This window comes from Nicotiana tabacum, chromosome 16, assembly GCF_000715075.1.
Source record: "Nicotiana tabacum cultivar K326 chromosome 16, ASM71507v2, whole genome shotgun sequence".
NCBI classification, from domain to species: Eukaryota; Viridiplantae; Streptophyta; class Magnoliopsida; order Solanales; family Solanaceae; genus Nicotiana; species Nicotiana tabacum.
In genome coordinates this window covers 67365405-67386747 of record NC_134095.1, presented here as the reverse complement: position 1 = coordinate 67386747, position 21343 = coordinate 67365405, and the positions used below count along the sequence as shown (strand labels likewise).

Sequence of the window (21343 nt, the reverse complement as noted above, 5' to 3'; positions counted from 1 at the left end):
GTGATTGTTGGAAGAGATTGAGAATATGAAATAGTAGTGAAAAGAGATTTGCTACCAGAAATATAATCAGATGCACCTAAATCAATGACCCAAGACTCAAAGGTTGAAGATTGGGAGACACAAGTCACGCTACTATCTGTTTGAACAACAGAAGCTATCCCTGAAGATGTCTATTTTGACACTTTGTACCGAAGGAACTCAACATAATCCGATAAAGAAACCGTCTGGATTGGATCCAATGAATTGGATTCAACGGATTGTGAGTTAAAGGCTTCTGATACGAATGCCATTATAATGTTGCGCCGAAAAAGCAGAAATTTTCTGGAAATTATTGTTCACACCGGAAAAATAATCTGGATGGGTAGGCTCGGAATTCCCTTGCGAGCAAGCTGTCCTAAAGAAATTTTTTCAAAAAGTTTCCGGAAAGGTCCCCACGTGCCGGCGCGTGGAGCAAATCTTGCTGGAATTTATTTCTTTGACTGGCACGTGAGAGCGCGTGGGGAGGTGTTTTCCGGTGGGGTTTGGTCGCCCGGGGATGGAGAACACTGTGGTGGTGTTGGTTCATGCACAACACCGGTAAAAAGTGATTTTGACGCAATCAGCTTCTCAGGTCACCGGAAAATTGCACGGTGACGACTGATTTCTTCCCGGATGTCGTTGGAATGAGGCACAACGATAATTATCTCACCAATGCTCTGATACCATGTGAAAAAGCACAGGAGAAAATATTAGTGCTTAATTAAAGTGTTGTACAACCTTATTTATATACGGTGATTACATAATAATAAGTATCTGTTTCCCGATGTGGGACACTATACATGACTAACTACTTAACAAGAAACAAAGTAGCGAAATCATGGTCCACTCTGAAACTAAACTCAAAACCCAAGACTAACAAAAATAGTATTTTGCACTAAACAAGAACTTGCAGAAAGAAGATTGCTACTTTTCTTATAATTGTCATGTCCAGGCCAGCTAACACGCACCTCGACTAATTCAACAGGGTACCTGCTATCTCCCACCATGACTGGTACCGTGTAACTTTATCCATCAAGGCTTGGACAGAAGGGAAGAAATCACCTAGCATGTTTGCCTCCGTTGGGATTTAAACCTGAGACCTCATGGTTTTCAACCCACTTCATCGACCACTAGGCCATGCTCTTGGGTGCGAAAGCTAGCTACCGATTTAAACATCTCAATAAGATAACCAAGGAAAAAGCTAAATAGAGGTGGATGTAGAAAAATAGAAAAATAGATCTATAACTCTTAGGATTGTGGATTGCCCTACACTAAGCACCTTGTATCAAAACCGGAACTAAAATCTGCTTGCAATTTATTTGGACAATAGTCTAAAATCAAGTCTTTTTCCAATTTATAGGCATCTTTAAACACCAAAGTAGGATCTCAAATAGCACATTGGAAAGCTGAAAGCATTTTAATGGGTACATGAAATTCATTAGTGGGGATAATTGAGTCCACATCAGGTCGTACTCCAAGTTATCGAGACACTGTTTCTGTATCTATTTCTTTGACAGCATATAGGAAGAAGTTGAAAATACACGAGTCAATAATAAATAATCACGGAAAATATAACTAAGGCCTTACCCTTTAAAGCATCTCCATTTTCATTCCCATAGAAGGTTCCACCAAGAAAACATCTTTTAAAAATCATCTTGTTCTCAGTAAGCGTCCCAGTTTTATCAGTCAATATATATTCTACTTGCCCTAAATCCTCACTAATTGCTGTGCTGCCATGAAAGAGAAAGAAGATACATAAGCAAATGGAATAGCAAATATGCCAGCAAACAAAAATTAAAACTAAGACAATGTTTCTTACTTTGTTGCATGGGATGGAGTACCAGTTTCCGGATCAACCATCTCATTGTCCCAATCAATGAACTTGGCATATAAGCTTTTCACAAGATCCAGCGATACCTATCAAAAAGAACAAACAGACATTTGAAGCCATATATCTTCTAATCCAAAAGGAAAAAGTACACTTCTAATTGCATAAATTAACCTTGCCAATTTTATTTTTAAATTTAAAAACTTAAATTGGGAGCATTATCATACCTATCCTTGTAAAGTTGCATATATTTACTGTTATGTCTATACCACTACAATAGCATGAATAGAGACAATACCCTACATTTTTGTGTCAACAGTTACCCTCAGTATGTATATTGGTTCAGCAGGAATTATTTCAGTTAGAATAAATAGAACTAAAAATATGTTCTTTTTCCTCTAAGATTAAAGGTTGAGAAAGAATTCAATCACCTACTGCCATTAGTTCTATAATGTGCTTAAGTTTACTAGACCACTTTCAAAGCTACTTCAATCAGATCAGGATATTAAGGATAACTTGAGTAACACTGTCGATTCCTCAAAACATCTAACTTCATAGAGTCCTATGAAATAAATGTCACAAGAAATATTGAAAAAGTAAAAGTAAAAGGAGATGACAGAATAACATTTAAAAGCAAATTACTAAACTAGTTGAATCTAAAATACAGAAAAGGTGTGTATGGTGGTTAAGACGCTGAATATGGTGAAAAGGATGAAGAATGTGGGAATTATAGTCAGCATATGCCAGAATTAAGCGAGAGGAAATCACACCAGGATCCATCAAAGAAAGGGACGAAGGACAGAATTATGCAGAACTATCAAGAAAGTAGCTATCAAGTATCAACTACCTCTATTATCGGATATAACTAGAAATTGGTATAGAATGTAGTAAGATATATTTTAACTATGCATTAATTTCCTCTTCACTGCATGCAACATAGGACAGGTTTAACCATTAAGAACCAACATTCAGACCAGAACATAATAAAGATCTGAAGAAAAGAACACTCATCTGCACTGGTATATACAGTAATATTGTAATAATATGATTCAAAGGAGCCAAAAATAGTGGAAGTTGAAGTTATGACTCCAGTTGTATAGCCACTACCAGCCTGGAGTTCTATTTGCTCCCCAAAAGTTCATACTTTAGGCTACCAGTGAAACTGGACAATTCAAGAAAATTGGGTCTTTAAGATGTACAACAATCAACTTGAACGCACAAATTACTTTTTAATCTGAATAAAAGTATAGCAGATTGCTTTGCTACTTCTGCCTAGGTACCCTTGCTTTTGGACATTCTACAATAGAAAAACGTAACTGCTGTAAAAGGAACTTTTTTGATAAAGGACTGCTAAGAATTACAAAAACGCATGTCCAACGGTTGTGGAGTCTACAAGGAGGAGAAGAGCAGTGGGATGTGAGATTTAGAAGAACTTGCAAGAATGGAAGGTAGAAGAATTTCAAAACTAGCTTGGATTGCTTCACGGCCAAAAAATTTCACTAGATAGTCATGTTACATGGAGATGGAGTGATGGGGGAAATGGCATTTTTTCTGTGAAGTCCTATTGTGAGAAGCTTCTATCTAGGGAGGAGCATGTCTTCCCATATAATTCGGTATGGATTCCATGGGTACCGAGAAAGGTGTGCTTCTTTACTTGGTTAGCTACAAGAGGGGTGATCTTGACGGCGGAGAATTTGAGGAAGAAGAAGATTATATGTGTTAGTTGGTGCTTCAAGTGCAAAGAATCGGGAGAAGATGTGAATCACCTCCTTATTCATTGCCGGATAGCATCTTATTTGTGGGGAGGAATTTTGAGTTGGTTTGGTTTCAAGTAGGTGATGCCAGGCACGGTGAAAGAAGCTATGTTTAGTTGGGCCTTCAGAAGACGGACGAGAAAATGTGGAGCTTGGAATGTTGCTCCCCTAGCACTCATGTGGGTTGATTGGAATGAGAGGAATAGGAGAGCTTATGATGGAGCATAAAAAGATCTTGTTCACCCTTGAGGAGTAGTAGCCTCTTTTCCCTTATTTAACCCATGAGGTTCCTATTTGTATAGAAGATTGGGTGTTATTCGTAGAAAACCATGTCCCTTTGTAAGGTTTTCTACTTTTCGTTATACTCCTTCTATACGGGCATGTTTTACTCTTTTTTAATGAAATTTATTACCTTACCCAAAAAAAAAGGATTACAAAAATACTCTAGAATATGACAAAAAATACCATAATGCGACAACCATATTGCAAAGGATACTTTACAGCATACCTTTATTGAAATGGGAATCATGATGGAACAAAGAAGCTCAAACCGAAGAGGGATGACCAGTAACTCGTACCATGGACCTTCATTTGGATATTGGACATACCATAGCTACAAGATGAACAAAAACCTGCAATCAGACAGATGAAAATCCACACCAAACAAGGATCTTACAGACCTCAAGAGCTTGCTACTTGAGATCTCAACCATCAAACATAGAGAAAGCAAGCCAGAAAGGGGAAACAAACTATTCCAAGAGGAAACAATCTAAGACGCATTATGTAATCTCTTTTTATATACAAAAATAATGAATGTGTGACCATCTCATCAAAAAGCTTAGAGCATACTTTTAATTACCCAATTATATTATGTTGCAACATGCCTCCTCACGTATGGGCCTGGTTCTTTTTCATGGGCCAAATACGTGGAATTTGGATGGCTTGCCTTCTCTGATACCATGTTATCATCTCATCTAAAAGCTTAAGCTATTAGAGAGAGCACAGTTTTAATACCTGATATATTATGTCTCAACATGCATATAAGAAAAAGACACAAAACACATTATGAACTCCCAGAACACAGCAATGCTGATTGAGACAAGACGGATACCCCATGAGACAGCAAAATTAATTCACCACATGCTACATCTTCAGTGACTTCTTATTGATCTAATTCTCATAAATACATCTACAGCAGAATCACATTTAACTGGAGTGTGATATCAGATGGTAAGGTCTGCGTACTCACTACCCTTCACAAACCCCATTTGTGGGATTTCACTGGGTTGTTGTTTTTGTTGTTGTGATATCAAATGGTACATATATCTTGATTTCATCGCTCAATCTTGACTGGCATCATCACTCATGGAACATAGATCAAGTGCAAGCATAGAGCCATATTTATGAGTCAACTGAGCTCATAAAAGTTTGGGATTGAGAGTTAGTTCAACCGAGCTCATAATTTCCAAATACTCCATAGCAGTTCAGAGTTGTGCACCTCCCTGACTCCCTCCCTCCCCAGACAGTTTTTTTATAATGGATTCACATACATGTAGATATATATATACATACACAGACGCATATGTATGCATCTATATAGTAAAATAGGCAATTGCTCCTGAGTTCTAATAATGTTCAAGCAAATTCCAGAACTACTGGGAAACAGAAGTTGTGATGTTGTTTGACCATGCAAGGAGTTTAAGAAAGAAAAAAAAGAGACTTTGAAACTTGGGTCTAAAACAAGTCATAGGTATTTGTGTTGCTATAAATCATCTTATTAAGGGAAAACGAGAAGTTTAAAGTTAAATTCTTTCTAAACACAGAAAGCTACCATTCTTTTTGAGACAGACTGAAGTGGAAATACCATTACATAAATTGGGACGGAGTAACTGATTTGGGCAACAACAATAACACATGTCATTAAAACAAGACTTAGGTCCCAAGTCCACAACTTAGTCAGTATCTCCATAGATAACAAGGTCCCAAGTCCTAACACTCTATACATAATATATATAACCAAAACACTTTTGACAAGGGAGGCATAGCCTAGTGATAAGGACCCTCCACCTCCAAAACCATATGGAGTCTCCAGGAAGCAAGGTGGGAAAGAGCCAGAATTTGATTCCTAGGTGAAGCGGTTGGTGGGGTGGGGTTACCATGTCGAAGAAAAACAGCCGAAACACATTATTCCTTATACGATTGCACATCATTCAGAAGTTCTCGTTGGAATTCCTTTGGAAGAAGAAATATAGTTGAGCATCAGAATGCAAGTTGTCATTCTAGCATTCCTGTCAACCTTATTTTAGATTCGTTTCACCTTGACCTGGATAAGTAATTAATATGAAGGCCTTAAATTTTTGGTCAAACTACGCCCCCCCCCCCCCCACCCACCCACCCACCCACCCAAAAGAAAAAAAGAAAGGGATGAAAGAAATGCATCAAAAAATCAAAAAGCAGAAATCTTCTTATATGTTATAAAATGATGTCTAGTCCACCCAAAACAGAATTTTTGAAACGGTGACACCATGATTTATATGTGTTGAAGACATAATTAAATAAATTAAAGTGTGGTCTCTCTAATAGTTTAACCTTTTAGATGAGATGGTCACACACATGGTTTTGGGTTCAAGTCTCACGTTCACCTGTTATCACAAATTTTTCCTGTGTTTGGCCCCCAAAAAAATAGGATCAAGCTCGCAGTGGGGGGGGGGGGTGAAGGCATAATTATGTAAATTACATTGTGGTCTCTTTAATAGCTTAAGTTTTAGATCAGATGGTCACATACTTCAACAATGTAGATAATTAACAAGGTTTACCCATAAAAAGTAAAATATAAAGAGGTCACAACATAATTCTGTTTTACAATTACAGCATGAAGGACTTTTAACCAGTATAGGTTCAATAACTCCCTACATATACTTGAATATTAACTCAAAATTTTAAAAATAATATCATTAACATGTTTTATATGATGCAAACCTTGCGCGCTTCTGTATCTTTCCAGACATTCCCAGCAATACCCAGAACAATAACAACGACTATCTGAAAAACAAATATTGCGCCTGTCAACTTGTCAATCATGGCATCCATGGCTGTAAGCTTTGGTTCTGGTATGCCCCTACTCATGCCAAGCTTTGTTTCATTCCCTGAAAGAAAGAGAGAGAGGTCATGAATATACTTCACGAAGGAAGAAAAATGAGGCACCTAAGGTTATCATAGCTTATAAGTAAGATGATAGCATTAGTTCATACTTTAGAACTTTATGAGGACAGGAAAATAATAGAAACAAGTTGGGCAATTCAGAAAATTAATCTTAGAGAAATCATTTCCCTGCGTATGACAAGAAGATAACTGAATATTAAAAGTGCGTAGGGCAATTGAACTGATTTTCAACAGACTGCAAGAAAATAAAAAGGGAAAAAGAACAAATGAATAAATAAATTCTGACCATCGCTGCCAACCTTGATTGGCCTGTTGAATAGCTAGACATGAAGAATGCATTATTGAATGGATAACTTCAAGAAGAGGTTTACATGGATCCTCCTCTGGGCTTTAAAGAAAGGTATGGAACTAGAGTGTGCAAGCTAAAGAAATCTCTACGGGCTCAAACAGTCTCCAAGAGTTTGGTTTGAGAGGTTTACTCAATTTATTAAAAAACAAGGGTATATTCAAGGGCAAGTAGATCATACCATGTGTTCATTCGACATTCACTTGAGGGAAAGACAACTATCCTGATAGTGTATGTTGATGAGATCATACTTACAGAAGATAACTTGCCAGAACTGAAGAATTTAAGAGATCAGTTAGCTTCGGAGTCTATGATCAAAGATTTGGGTTATTTGAAGTATTTTTTTGGGCCTGGAGGCCCCTTAATGAAAAGAAGGCATTATGGTGTCACAAAGGAAGTACGTGCTAGATTTCTGAAAGAGACAGGGTGTGTGGGTGTCGGTCAGCTGAAACATTTATTGATTTGACAATAAAATTAGGAAACAAGCAGGAAAATCAATTTGACAAAAGTCAAGGGATAGTTTCTCTAGTTTGTTTTTTCTCTTTCTATAAATCTGTATCTCTAAAGATGAACAAAGTATCGCATTTTCGGTACCAAAACTTACAAAATCTGCCTGCGTTTAATTGGAAAACTACTTTCATTTTGTCCATCAAATATTTATATTAAATGATTTTCACATGACAAACGTGATTATGCAGGAGAAGAAGTGGGATGATAGAAAAACCAAATTTCAGTTCTGATACAGGACCAAGTTAGTGGACACTTCAAAACACATGAATCAGGATATGTTTCAGTGCAGAAAAGTTGAGGTTGCACCCAAATTACATTAAGTTGACATCCCCTCTAGATTGTCAGAATTTAAGGGGACTTCTAAAAATCACACAAACCTCTGATCTACTTAAATCTACGATTGCACAAATTTCCCTTATATTCATCAAAAATAAGCTAGGTGATGAGTATCCTCTTACTTCTTCTGCCAAACTTCACTAAATTGCAGTAGCTTACGGAAAACTATTTCTTGCACAAATAATGAGTTTAGAGGGACACAAAAAGGAAAAAAAGATCATAAAACATAACGAATATCGATATTTGGTCATCACGATAAAATCATGCGCATATAAGCAGCTATGAGACAACCCCAACCATGGTCCTGTAATACATCCAAGAAACTTGGACCAATTCCCCTCCTATTAGTCATCTGTCAGCTTGGTGTTAATTAGAAGAAATATCACCAAGCTTAAAAAATACGCATATTGGTATCCTATTAATTCTTCTATCAAACATCACTAACTTGCAGTATCTGATAGCAAATTATGCTTTCATCAATAATGTTCCCTCATTCTATTTTTTCTTCACATGAAAACTTGCCTGTATAAACAGCAACACCACATGCCCATTCTGTGTTCCTCAAATAGCATGATTGGAGAATTGTATTTTTAATGGTCAAAGGGCATACATCATTGTCCAAGAACGGCGGAAATAGCCTCATATTTGCATCAAATCTTCTGATGTCTTTATCCGGAATGGGACACTCAATTACACCCTGTAGAAGAACATCAACATGTAGAATACACTAAAAGAAACTTTCACCAGAACGAATACTAACAGATTATTTCCCTGCAATAGAAAGCAGTATTATTTACCTTGATTTTGTGCAACAATTCGGAATCTATTCCCATACAAGCAGAGGCAACCACCCTTGTCTTAAGATCAGTTTCACCATCAAGGGCAGCTGTCTGTAATATGATATAGCAATAAAAAATGTCCTATAAGTCAGTTTGAATAGAGGTGACCATCAAAGTGTATTATTCCAGAAGACTGAAAAGCATAGGGTCATCCATCAGGAAAAAGCCAGCAAATCTATTAATAAATAATTAAAATCAAATAGAGCACATCCATCAGTAAAAGATGCAAGTAAGAAGTGTTTTGATTTAGTCCCGTTGTTTACATTGGAGCATCCACAATTTGCATGCACCAAGTTTTCAATAAAGTTATATTATCATAAGCTCTTGGTGACGTGGAGCCAAATTTTTCACACTTATCCATTTGAATTCCCAGAGCACCAAAAAAGGTATGCTTTTTCACTTGGATAGCAGTGAGAGGAGCTATATTGACAGCACATAATTTGGAAAAAAGGTGGATTACATATGTCAGGTGGTGATTCATGTGCAAAAGTTCAGGTCAAGATGTGAATCACCTACCACTACATTGTCGATTGGCAGCTTGCTTGTGGTGTGAGATTTTGAGATGGTTTGGATCCAATGGTTGATCTGGGCACAGTTACGGATGTACTCTCCAACGGAAAATTCAGAAGAAGAAAGAGAAGTCGAAGAGCATGGATGTTGAGCGACTAGCACTCATGTGGATCCTGTGGAAGGAAAAGAATAGGAGAACATTTGATGGGATAGAGAACAATGCGCTTGAGGACTATCCTCATTTCTGGTTACTTTTTGGTGCATCCATGAAGCTCCAGTGTGTATAGAAGATTGGGTGTTGTTTGTAGAAATATATTATGTTGTTGATCTCTACATTTTTTGTATACTACTTGTATACGGGTGATTTTCCCATTATTAATAAGAGTATTTACCTTATAAAAAAGAAAGATAAGTCTAAAACATCAAGTATAATTTTTCTCAAGAATCTCATGACTCTTGTGATACCCTTCCAAGCAATAACAACCATGCTTTATCCTAACTAACGACAACCTTCAGATCCTAACACGTCTGCTTAGTACTTCAGGTAAAGAGGAAGAGGTGCAACATAATCTTCTACAACAGAAAAACTTTGATGAAGGCATAATGATTTACCTCCACGTAACAAAGACCTTGTGGATCAGATGTACCAATCAAGACCAGATCACAAGGCACTTCATCATTTTCACGAAGCCATACTATGTTACCAACACAAACGTCTTGGGCTTGAATCTACAAGGAAATACAAGTAAAGTAGACATTTAATCAGTATCAGAATTCTGGTGAAACAATAAACAAGAAAATAATTACAGAGATGATGAAATAGAATACGTAAAAGTGAGTCAAGATACTCGCTCAAGCCAAAAGTAAAAATCATATTCTGACTACGAAGGGTGTTATACGAGAAGCTGCACATTAACTTTTCAACTTAGTGGAAAAGAACAATGGAAGGTCGTATTAAGAAACTAAAGTTTGACCACGTAACTTTTGGGGGTATGTTCAATTCGGGACAGAATAGGTGAAAGAAATCAGACAAATCCAAAGTTGAATTAAATCAAATAAGAAATGAACTTTCTGATATAAGAGAATAAAAATGTAATGAAAAATGTAGACACTAATGTTATACATGTTTTCTGGTGCCCTTCCGCACAACCCAAACTTCTTTCTCATTAGCTTTCTTGTCCGAAAGATATCTATTGTAATCATCCCATGCCTCCTTTGTTGCTGAGACTGCAAATATAAAGATGAGAGGGCCCCATGTACTAGCAGGATTTACTGGAGTGATGAGTGACCATAGTTGAAGGCAAGCAATCAACAAAAAGTACTGGTTCATAAATCGGCTGGAAACAAAAAAGATAAAGCTGTTAGGAAAAGGGAGAGATAGATTTAGAAATTCAAGCTCACAACAAATTAAGAAAGAGTTGGTTCCTTTTACAAAGTTCGATGCAAGAAACAATCTAGACAACAACGAATAGGATAATAACAGACCCCAAAGAAGGTTAAAAATAAAATTGATAATGTAATGAAACAAGCACAAATGAATTAATTGGCGCACTAAATCACAATGTTGCATGATAGCAAAACATTCGTGAGAAACCCAAAATGTCAAATCTACATGTTCACTGACGCAATATAGAATAGAATGCAAAAATTTTATGAAACAAATTAAAAAAGTTACCTGAATTGTTCCCACAAGTTCTTTGGAAGAAAATTCCATACGGTATATTTTCTGTTCGAGATACGGTTGTCACAGTAAACATTGTTTGACAAATCATCATCGTCAATATAAACATAACGCTTCATTGTTGACTTATATGCACGTTTTCATGTAATAGCTGCTGATTTTGAGGTTAAAGCACATTTAGCGTCAGATGGGTCTATTCATTACTAAAGAATTAGAAGTACACCTGCAAGATTGATAAAACTGATAAGGTTAACAACTACATAACAAAAACAATAAGGACTTACGGAAGAAACTGGACAATGATCAGAAAACAATAAAGACCAGAAAATCTGACTCATCCAAAGCCAAACATTATCAGAACAAGAATTGCTGCTCAAAGATAATGGTCAGCATGAGACCATCCCCTTAGGAGTCCGATAGACAGATATGTAGGATTTTATCTTTTAACAACAGACATAATGCATGATTTTGAACATTTCGGAATAGCCTATTGTCTTTGATTGCTCTTTGGTGCACGCATGAGATTCATATTTGTATTAGATAATTGGTGTCTTTCGTAGAGAATCGTGTTTTATTGTAAATTCTCTACTTTTTGGTATATCTCTCCTCCAGATTACTGAAAGGTTGATAATTGGAGGCACTAGAAGGATATGAGTATACCTAAAATCATATGGAAGGAAGTTGTCTCAAAAAACGTAAACTTTCATGGAACCGGTGCTTCTTCGTCTCGTTAAAAATAAAACATAACGAAAGAAAATTTCTTATACAAGCGATATCAACTTGTTGGGATTAAAACTTAGTAGTTTAACATACAATATGTCCAATGTTTTCCGAGTGTTCCTTTAGCCTCCTTTTAGTTTAATCAGAAATTTTATGTCAATGTGACATAAGTGTGAGATTTAGAGAACCTCAAATTCTAAAGTTTATTTAATTTTCCTTAAAAAAAAAATTATTTAAAGGTATTGTGTTGAGTCCCACATCGGCCATCAAGGGATGGAAAGGTCTCTTTTATATGGTCTTGGGCAATCCTCACCTCCCTCATAAGCTAGCTTTTGGAGTTGAGCTAGGCCCAAGGTCCATTTCTTTATCATGGTATCAGAGCTCATGTCCATTCCAATTTACCCAATGTTGGGCCCCATTACTATTCACGCTCCAGATGCCCAACCTTGGGCGTGGGAGTGGGTGTTGAGTCCCACATCGAGTGGAAAAATATAAATAGGTCTCCTTATATGGTCTTGGACAATCCTCACCTCATGAGCTAACTTTTGTGGTTGAGGTAGGCCCAAGGTCTATTTCTTTAACATGGTATCCATCATAATTCATTGTTTGCTTGATGTTAGGCCTCCATCTTATATTGTTCATGCTCCAGATGCCCAATCCACGGCGTCCGCTGTGCAGGGGGTGTTGAGTTCCACATAGGTCATCAAGGGAAGGGAAGGTTTCTTTATATAGTCTTGGAGAATCCTCACCTCATGAGCTAACTTTTAGGATTGAGTTAGGCCAAATGTCCATTTCTTTATCATACTGAAATGTGGGGTCGAATCGAACATAGACGAATCTTATAGCATACCTTTAAGGTTTAGATGACTTTTTATCTTGAAACCATCCCTGCCCAAAGCACACCCTAATAGCATATAACCAACTAACCATGCATTCAGCTCAGCTCATGATATCACTCTTTATAATGGCGGTGTCGTGTCCGCTAGGGTGCACCTTGACTATTCTGGTAGATATCTACTATCTCCACCACTACAGATACCTTACTATGGTAACTCTGCTCTCTAAGACTTTAGTGGATGGGAGGGAATCACCTAGCTCATGATATCATTAATTATTATTGCTCTACAAGAATCCTTGGCCTACCCAAGTTGTGTAACTCACAAGTCTCACAAAATTGAAATGGTACTACTTCAAGAACAATGATAAATTGTGATTCTACAACCAATTTGTGCTCTTACGACAACACAAATTGCCAATCAGACAATAATTCTAGGGCAAACAACCACATACAAAAAAGACAAAAGAATGTTGAGTAAATCTATAACATGACACAATATTTCTATAGCAATAGAGTCGCCGATCAGACTACGTTTCAGTTGTGGACCCAGTTCAATAGGCCTTTAAGTTTGAATGGTATTAAGCAGTAATACTTGGGTTTGAGTCCCACAATGTACACTCCTTTTTGTTCTTTATGGGTTCCCTTTTTTGGGGGACACAGAAACTCCAACTTAGAACTCATAACATCCAAATTGGGGATCAGTTATTGATATGTTAATGAATCGTCACCGACCATGTTTTCTCATTTAAACTCATCTCAAATTAACATTATACAAAATAAAAAGTACTAGAATTTCTCTATATTTCCTCATAACATAAGAATCTCTAATGGGGCTAAAAGACTCCTAGAAAGCATAGGACCTAATGTAAATGTATTGACATGACCAATACATATTCTCAACTAATTGGTATCGCCTATATAAATATTTTTTATTATTATGCCATGTCTTTCGCTAAATCTGCATTGATTCCAAGAGATTGTAGGTCTTTCGAGACAATTTCTTTCCATGTGATCTTAGGTCTACCTCGTCCCTTTTTAACACATTAATTCGCCATGTTTTCACACTTATGACCAGTGTATCTAGAGGTCAACGGATGATATGACCAGCTATCTCAAGCGATCTTCTCTCACTTGATACTCAATTGCATTTAGGCACTAGAATACCATCTAATCTCACATCACAGTCACTCTACTTATGCAAAGTAAACTTGCAGCTCATATCAATCTTACTTCTACTAATCCTAAAAGCCTTAATCTCTAGAATGTTTTTCTATAGTCAAGTTTTTGGTTGACATCATCACTGATTCCGTCAACTAACACAATATCATCAACAAATACCATGTTATGGGACCTTTAGATAGCTCGTCCATAACTAGGATAAATAAGTAGGGGCTCAATATCGATCTTTAGTGTATTGCTTATAAGCAATAATTGTTGATCATTGGCGTAAACCCACAATTATGGAGAAATCTTTTGTATCGCCTACTACTGTTCTCATGCTAGTGATGCCTCCTTCGCACATGTCATTTATGGCATTTATATATTTAACATGAATTTTTTCTTCTCCAACACCCAGCAAAGAGTCTTTCTTGGTACCATATCATATGTTCTTCGGGTAAATAAACACCATGTGTAGATCTTTCTTCCTCTCGCAATAAATTTTTAGTTTTTCACCAATCTTCTTAGCAAGAATACAGCCTTTGTTGTAGATCTACCGGGCATAAATCCAAATTAATTCTCAGTCACTCCTGTAGTATCCCTAAGTCTATGTTCTATCACTCTTCCCCAAAGTATCATCATATGACTCATAAAATTTAATGTCACGATAGTCCACACAACTTTGAATATCTCCTTATTTCTAATAAATTAGAAAGTCTACTCATTGGGCATCGTATGACTTCCTAGTATAGCATTAAATAGCTTGATAAGTCACCCATTCGAAACCCTCCGAGACACTTCCAAACCTCTACGTGAATACTATTTGAACCACAAGCATTTCTCATCTTCATAATTTTCATAGCATCCTTTTTCTCTGTCGTCTAATTCTATTGAGTATAGCAAAAGTCCCATCGTGCACTATACCTTTTCAAAACTTCAGAGAATCAGTCTTCAATACACTTCACTTGATTTAAATCCTTACTCTTTTTCTCTCCTCATTGCGCTAGTTTAAACATTTCTTTCTCTCTTTTTCTTGTTCCTAGATTTTGGTACAAGTCACCTAGGGCTTCCACTCGAGCTTTACTAATCACCTTCTTAGCTTCGCTCCTAGATCTCTTATACTCTTCAAAGGCTTCTCCCTCTTCTGCTTTTCGTAACTGCTTATAGCACTCTCTTTTAGCACTAATAATTCTTTGCACCTCCTCATTCCACCACCAGGATCACCTAAACTTTTAGACAAACCTAACACTTCACGTGCAACTTTTTAAATGCAACATAACATTTCCTTCCACATAATATCCAACTCCCCCTATAAGCCCCATGCTCCCTCTTCTCATAGTTTGTCTATGTTTTATGTTTATAGAGCACAATGAACCAAATTCATGAGACAGAAAAAACGAAAAAGTAGCACTAAAGCAAATTCATAACTGCTTCTACGAGCAATACAGTCACCAATGAGACGCTAGTTCTAAAGGAAACGATCTGAATTCACCCAAGGAGATAAATAGATGAACGAGCAAAATCGCAATTACTTCCAGAACAATATAGTCGACAATTAGAAGGTGATTAATTAACACAAAAATTAAAAGTAAAATTAATTGCAAACTACTTTTATAGCAACTTAGTCACCTATCAGACTTTCCAGTACAAATAAACCGAAATTTAAGCAAAAAGGAATAGAAAAGAAAATCATTATTACTACTGAAACAATAGAGTCGCCAATAGACTTTGATTCTAGAATCTTCCAATTTACAGTGAGTTGTCCAGATAAAAGGAGATGCTTACGGAATCCGAGAGGATCACGGAGATTATAATGAAGTCGCCGCCGATGGTGGCTGAGGGAGGTGGTGTTAGCTCTGCCGTTGACACGCGCAAACGGTGAGTTTCAGGAAAATCAACGATGTGATATTTGTCAGATGAACTTTTATTTTAGACAGAGCATTATGTGCTACGTAAGTATTGTACGTTATGCAATTGCGTTTGTATCTTTATATGGAACGAAACTTTATTTGTGGAAAAATCATTGGTATCTTTGCAAAGATTTTAAAAGTTTTATATGAAAGAGAAATATAATAATAATAATAATAATAATAATAATAATAATATATTATAACAAATTAAACTGTATTAATAATATAAAAAAATTATTGCTTGTAAGTGTAGCTTAAATAATTCAAACAAACGTATTCATTTAAGAAAAGAATTGCAACAGGTTTTAGCTAAACGTTTATTCAAAAAAGTTAATAAGTGGTTTTAATGTGTTCTTCTAAGCAAAGTTTTTATTTGGAACTAACATTTCTTTCCCAAGATATTTAGAAAAATGCTAAATATTGTCCAGATGGCTAAAATCGGGATATAAAACCTTTTTATACTTTTAGCTTTACTTTTCAAATCATTTGATGCTATTTTCGAAATGATTGATTCAGAATTAATAGTTTTATTGAGAGATTAATTGAATAAATAGTGGTGATTATGAGTTGTGACCATTAAAATATATCTAATTACATAGGATGTAAATAATATGAGATAATTTAAATGTTTGGAAATTTGTTGCACTACTTTGAAATAGGAATAGCTCCTAATATCGAATTACCACGTGAAAAATTTGATATTTGATATTCGATATTTTGATATTTGATATGGTATTTTGTTTAAGTTTTTTTTAAAAATGGTATTAGGTATAATATTTGGTATTTAAAAATAAAATACTGAAATACTGATACTATACCAAAATATATACTAAGTTACATATTATTGATTATAACATAGTAAATATTAAAGTTTCAAATTTTACTTTCTATTACTTTTACAGTTTTCCTTAACCTTTATCGCTTTTTTTCCAATGTACTTGTCTTTCCCCTCTTTTCTTTGGTTGCTTACTTACGTTTCAACCTTCCCCATCTAGGTTTAGCAATTTTTTTCCTTCGTTCTTTTTACTATATATTATAATACTCTTATTTTTTGTATATGTGAGTATCTTACTTAAGAATACTGCAATCTATGGCTTTATACACTAGTTAATATTCTAGTCGATCAAACCGAAGTTACCAGACCGAATAAACAAAAATCGAAACGTGAAAAGCCGAACCATACCGAATTTAATTAGGTATGGTATTGGTATAGCATTTTAAGAAACTGAATACCGAAAATACCAAACCAAAATATATAAATATTGTACTTGTCACGACCCAAAATCCACTATAGGTCGTGATGGCTCCTAACGTCGCCGTCAGGCAAGGCAACGTAGATTGATCCACTTAATTACTTATTTTTATTATTTTTGAAATCATAATTTCCATCGAATAAATAATACGAAATAGAATTTACAAGGTGAAACAATGATAATTATGTGAACTACCATACTAAACATCCAGTAGGAACTCCCAAGACCTAGTGTCATAAGTGCATGAGCATCAACTAGGAAATATGATAGCATACAACACCTGTCTAGAATACAAATTAGACAGGAGAATGTAAATAACTCTGATGGGACTCTATATTTGTGGATCCATACATGGAATGCAGCTCAGCGTAAGTCCCCGCAATAGTCGTGCCTCTATGCCCACAAGACCACTAAACATATATGTACCTGCACAAAATATGCAGCAAGTTAGCATGAGTACGTAAATCAACGCGTACCTAGTAAGTATCTAGTCTAACCTCGAAGAAGTAGTGACGAGGGGTCGACTTCGACACTTACCATGGGCTAACAATAAAGTACCGAAATTATAATTAAGCATGGATTATATAAATACAGCTGAAAATTCAATAACAAAAAATACATAAACAATTTTTTCACTAATGATAAATCCCAAATTAATTTCCATCATTTAACAAATTAATCTCTCAAGCCAATGAAACAATATCAATTATAATTGGACTTCAAGAATTCTTAGCACGAAGTATGCCGAGGTCGTACAATCCGATCCAACATACAAATATATAAAATGTGCACTATCGAGGGTCGAATGGCACGAACCATAGATGCATCTATTAACCTGCCGAGGCGAACGACCCGCTCCCATGAAAGTAATGGAATTTACCTAGCTCGCGGAATATACTTGCGATGCGAGTGAATATAGATTTCTCAAAGTTGTCATAATATTCCTCAATTCTTTTAAAAAATAAGAAATTCAAACTGAAAACTTTTAAATCTCGAAATCCTCAATCTTAACACTTTTCAAGGCAAATAATAAGCATAATCAAATAATAGTACCAACAAGGCATGGTGTAAACCTAAGATTACCCGAACATAAGCATAATTAGTAGTTATGTACGGACTCTCATCACCTTGTGCGTACGTAGCCCCCACAAATAGAAGCTCATATTAATTCAATTCACCTACGGGGTTAATTCCCTCTTATAATGTTAGAAAAGAGACTTACCTCGCTTCGAAGTTCCATAACCGACTCCAAAGCTTTTCCCCCAACAACTCAAACCGATGCTCATCGTTCCAAAACTAGTCAATTAATGTGCAAATTCATAAATATATACTCTAATACTTATTATAATTTAATTTATAACAATTTCCAACTCCCCTCGAATAGTCGATAAAGTCACCCCTGGGCCCACGTGCTCGGATTTCGAAATTTTTTGAAGATAAATACTACTCATAACATTACGAACTCAAATATATAATTTATTCCCAATTTCATGGTCAAAATATAAAAATACCAATTTCTAGGTTTTTCTTCAAAATCCCAAATTTCTACAAATTTTCATTCTTGAATCCATATAAAATCCTTGTATTTGACTCACAATAGGTGGGGATAACTTACCTTGCCATTGATGATGAAAACCTCCACTTGAAGCTCTCCAAGAATCGCCCCTAACCAAGAGAGAATGAAAGAAAATGGCCAAATCCCGTCTTAAAAAAACTCACTGCCCAGCCCGGCCTTCGCACCTACGGTCCTTTAGCCGCTTCTGTGCCTCCGCTTCTACGGAGGATTCCTCGCAAGTGTGGCTCTCCCCCAAGGCCAGCTCCTCCTCTTTTGTGCCCATTCACCCGTAGGTGCACATCAGCTTCTGCGGAAAATCTTCTGCACCTGCGGATTCCCAGTCCCTCATTCCCTTTTCGCTTCTCCGACCACTAGGCCGCTTCTGCGGGCTTACACCTGCGGCCCTTTTCATGCAGGTGTGATCGCACCAGATTGCCAGCTGCTTCAACTCTTCCTCTAAATCCAAATTCGATCTGTTGACTATCCAGAATCCACTCGAGGCCCTCGGGACTTCAACCATTGATACCAACACATCCCAAAACGCAATTGTAATGACCTGACCGGTTGTTTTGAACTTTTGCACTTTGATCACCAGTTCCCGGGCATGACTTGCCCCGTGTAACGTATTATGACTGATGTAGATCGTTGGTTTCGGTTTTCAGGAAAAATCAGAATGAATTTGAAGGAACAGTCTTAGTTGAAAGCTTTGATTTGAAAGGTTTGACTAAGAGTTGATTTATTTGTGTATGAGCTCGGATTGGAAATTTTATGATTTGGATAGCTTCGTTGGGTGATTTATGACTTAGGAGCGCGATCGGAATGCATTTTGGAAGTCCGTGGAAGGATTTGGCTTGAATTGGCAAAGTTAATATTTTGGCGAATTCCGGTTGATAGGGGAGATTTTAATCCGAGGGTCGGAATGGAATTTCGAGAGTTGTTGTAGCTTCGTTATGTCATTTCTGATGTGTGTGCAAAATTTCAGGTCATTTGGACGTCGTTTGGTTGACTTTTTGATCGAATTCGGATTTTGGAAGTTTTGAAATTCTTAGGCTTGAATCCGAGGGTGATTCGATGTTTTAATATTGTTTTCAGTGTTCCAAAGGCTGGAACAAGTTTGAATTATGTCATGGGGTGTGTTATCATGTTTGGTCGGGGTCCCATGAGGCTCGGATATGTTTTGGAAGAGTTTTTGGAAGATTTTGTCGTTTTGAGCATAAGCATGTAATGATCCAAAGGTCCATTTTTAGTTCTAGAGATCGAAATTTGATTTTGAGACTTCCGGAATTTTGATAATGAATTATAGGACTGATATGGAAAGTTTGGTCTAATTTTATCAAGTTGCGATTGGATTTTTGACACGAAACATGAGTTAATTGTTTAACGAGCGAAATGGGTATTGAACTGAGCAAATGAGCTCAGAATTGATTTTCGACTGAAGGTCTATGTTCGTATTATTATTTTTGACTCATAGGAATAAGAATTATCGAATTCCGAGTTCGTATGATGGAGTTAGAGCCTTTTTAGTGAAAAGAAAAGCTGCTGCAATTTTCTGGGCAGTTTCTGCATTTTTCGCACGTGTGAACAGTAATCGCAGCTGCGTGAACAGTATCCATGTACAGTAAACATGAACAGTATCCGTGTATAGTACCCATGTACAGTGCATATGAACAATACCTCATATATAGTACCCATGAACAGTACCCATGAACAGTAAAATGCGTGAACAGTAACCACGAAAATTCTAGACAGAATGTTGAGTTCTGAAAATGGGACTTTGTCCCATTTTTCATTTTTACCAAATTGGAGCTCGGGGAGAGGCGATTTTCGGGATATTTTCAGAGAAAACAACGGGGTAAGTGTTCTTAACTTAATGTTGGTTAGATTACCCGAATCTATTACGTACTAGTTTTGGCATTTAATTGGTGATTTTAGTTGGGAAAACCTTGAAAACCCTCTTGGTTTAATTTGAAGATTTGAGGGTCGAGTTGATATCGGATTTTAGGAAAATTGGTATGGTTGGATTCGTGGTTGGATGAGGTTTCATATTCCGTAATTTTTATCGGGTTCTGAGACGTGGGCCCCACGGGCAAATTTTGAGTGCAATTTCGAATTTTTAATGGAAAATGTAGAATTTCATATGGAATTAATTCCTATAATTTTTATTAACTGAATCGAATTATTGTGTCTAGATACGAGGCATTCAGAGGTCGATTTGAGAGACAAAGGCATCACGAGCTAGATGATTAGCCGGTTCGAGGTGAGTAATGATTGTAAATGATATCCTGAGGGTTTGAAACCCCGGATTTGCACATCATAGTGCTATATTGAGGTGAGACACGCGCTGGATGATGAGCGCGGGGTCTTTTACTGCCGGGGATTGTGACTTGGTCCATTTCGATTGATGATTTTACCGCATATTTGATTGAAACTTATTTGTTATCATAATAATTTGGGCTAATTGCCATACTTGGGCTTCGTGCCAATTATTTGAATCCTTTGGGAATTTTTATCACTATTTCCTCACTGTTTTGACTTATATTTAAACTCAGTCATGTTGATAATTATTGTTTTACAAACTCAACCGCTTTTATGCAGATTTGAAAACTCAAATGATATTTCTAAATGGTATTTTGGGCTGAGAACTACTGTTTTACAAATGCCCGAGGGGCTTATGATGATTTCTGGACTGAGTGAGGCCGAGGGCCATATGTGAGGATATGTTGAGTGATATGAGGCCGAGGACCTGAGATATTATTTATGCCACGAGGTGGCTTGAGTGATGTGAGGCAGAGGGCTTGAGATACTATTTATGCCACGGGGTGGCTTGAGTGATGTGAGGCCGAGTGATATGAGGTCGAGGGCCTGAGATACTATTTATGCCACGAGGTGGCTTGAGTGATGTGAGGTCGAGTGATATAAGGCCGA

General features: G+C 36.6%; 1 protein-coding gene across 2 annotated transcripts in view; it reads right to left on the bottom strand.

Annotated features, from left to right (window-relative positions):
- The window catches only part of LOC107767234 (phospholipid-transporting ATPase 2), a 56869-nt gene extending 41247 nt beyond the window's left edge, over positions 1–15622 (bottom strand). For both annotated transcript variants that reach the window (XM_075232908.1, XM_075232909.1), the window contains exons 1-10: positions 15486–15622; positions 10979–11207; positions 10427–10640; positions 9916–10032; positions 8752–8844; positions 8477–8651; positions 6580–6746; positions 4109–4213; positions 1838–1935; positions 1606–1748 (exon numbers count right to left, since the gene is read on the bottom strand). In XM_075232908.1, the coding sequence (XP_075089009.1) occupies positions 1606–1748; positions 1838–1935; positions 4109–4213; positions 6580–6746; positions 8477–8651; positions 8752–8844; positions 9916–10032; positions 10427–10640; positions 10979–11103 (1237 nt within the window). In that variant the 5' untranslated portion in view covers positions 11104–11207; positions 15486–15622. The remainder of the gene's footprint in view (positions 1–1605; positions 1749–1837; positions 1936–4108; positions 4214–6579; positions 6747–8476; positions 8652–8751; positions 8845–9915; positions 10033–10426; positions 10641–10978; positions 11208–15485) is intronic.
- Positions 15623–21343: the final 5721 nt, after the last annotated feature.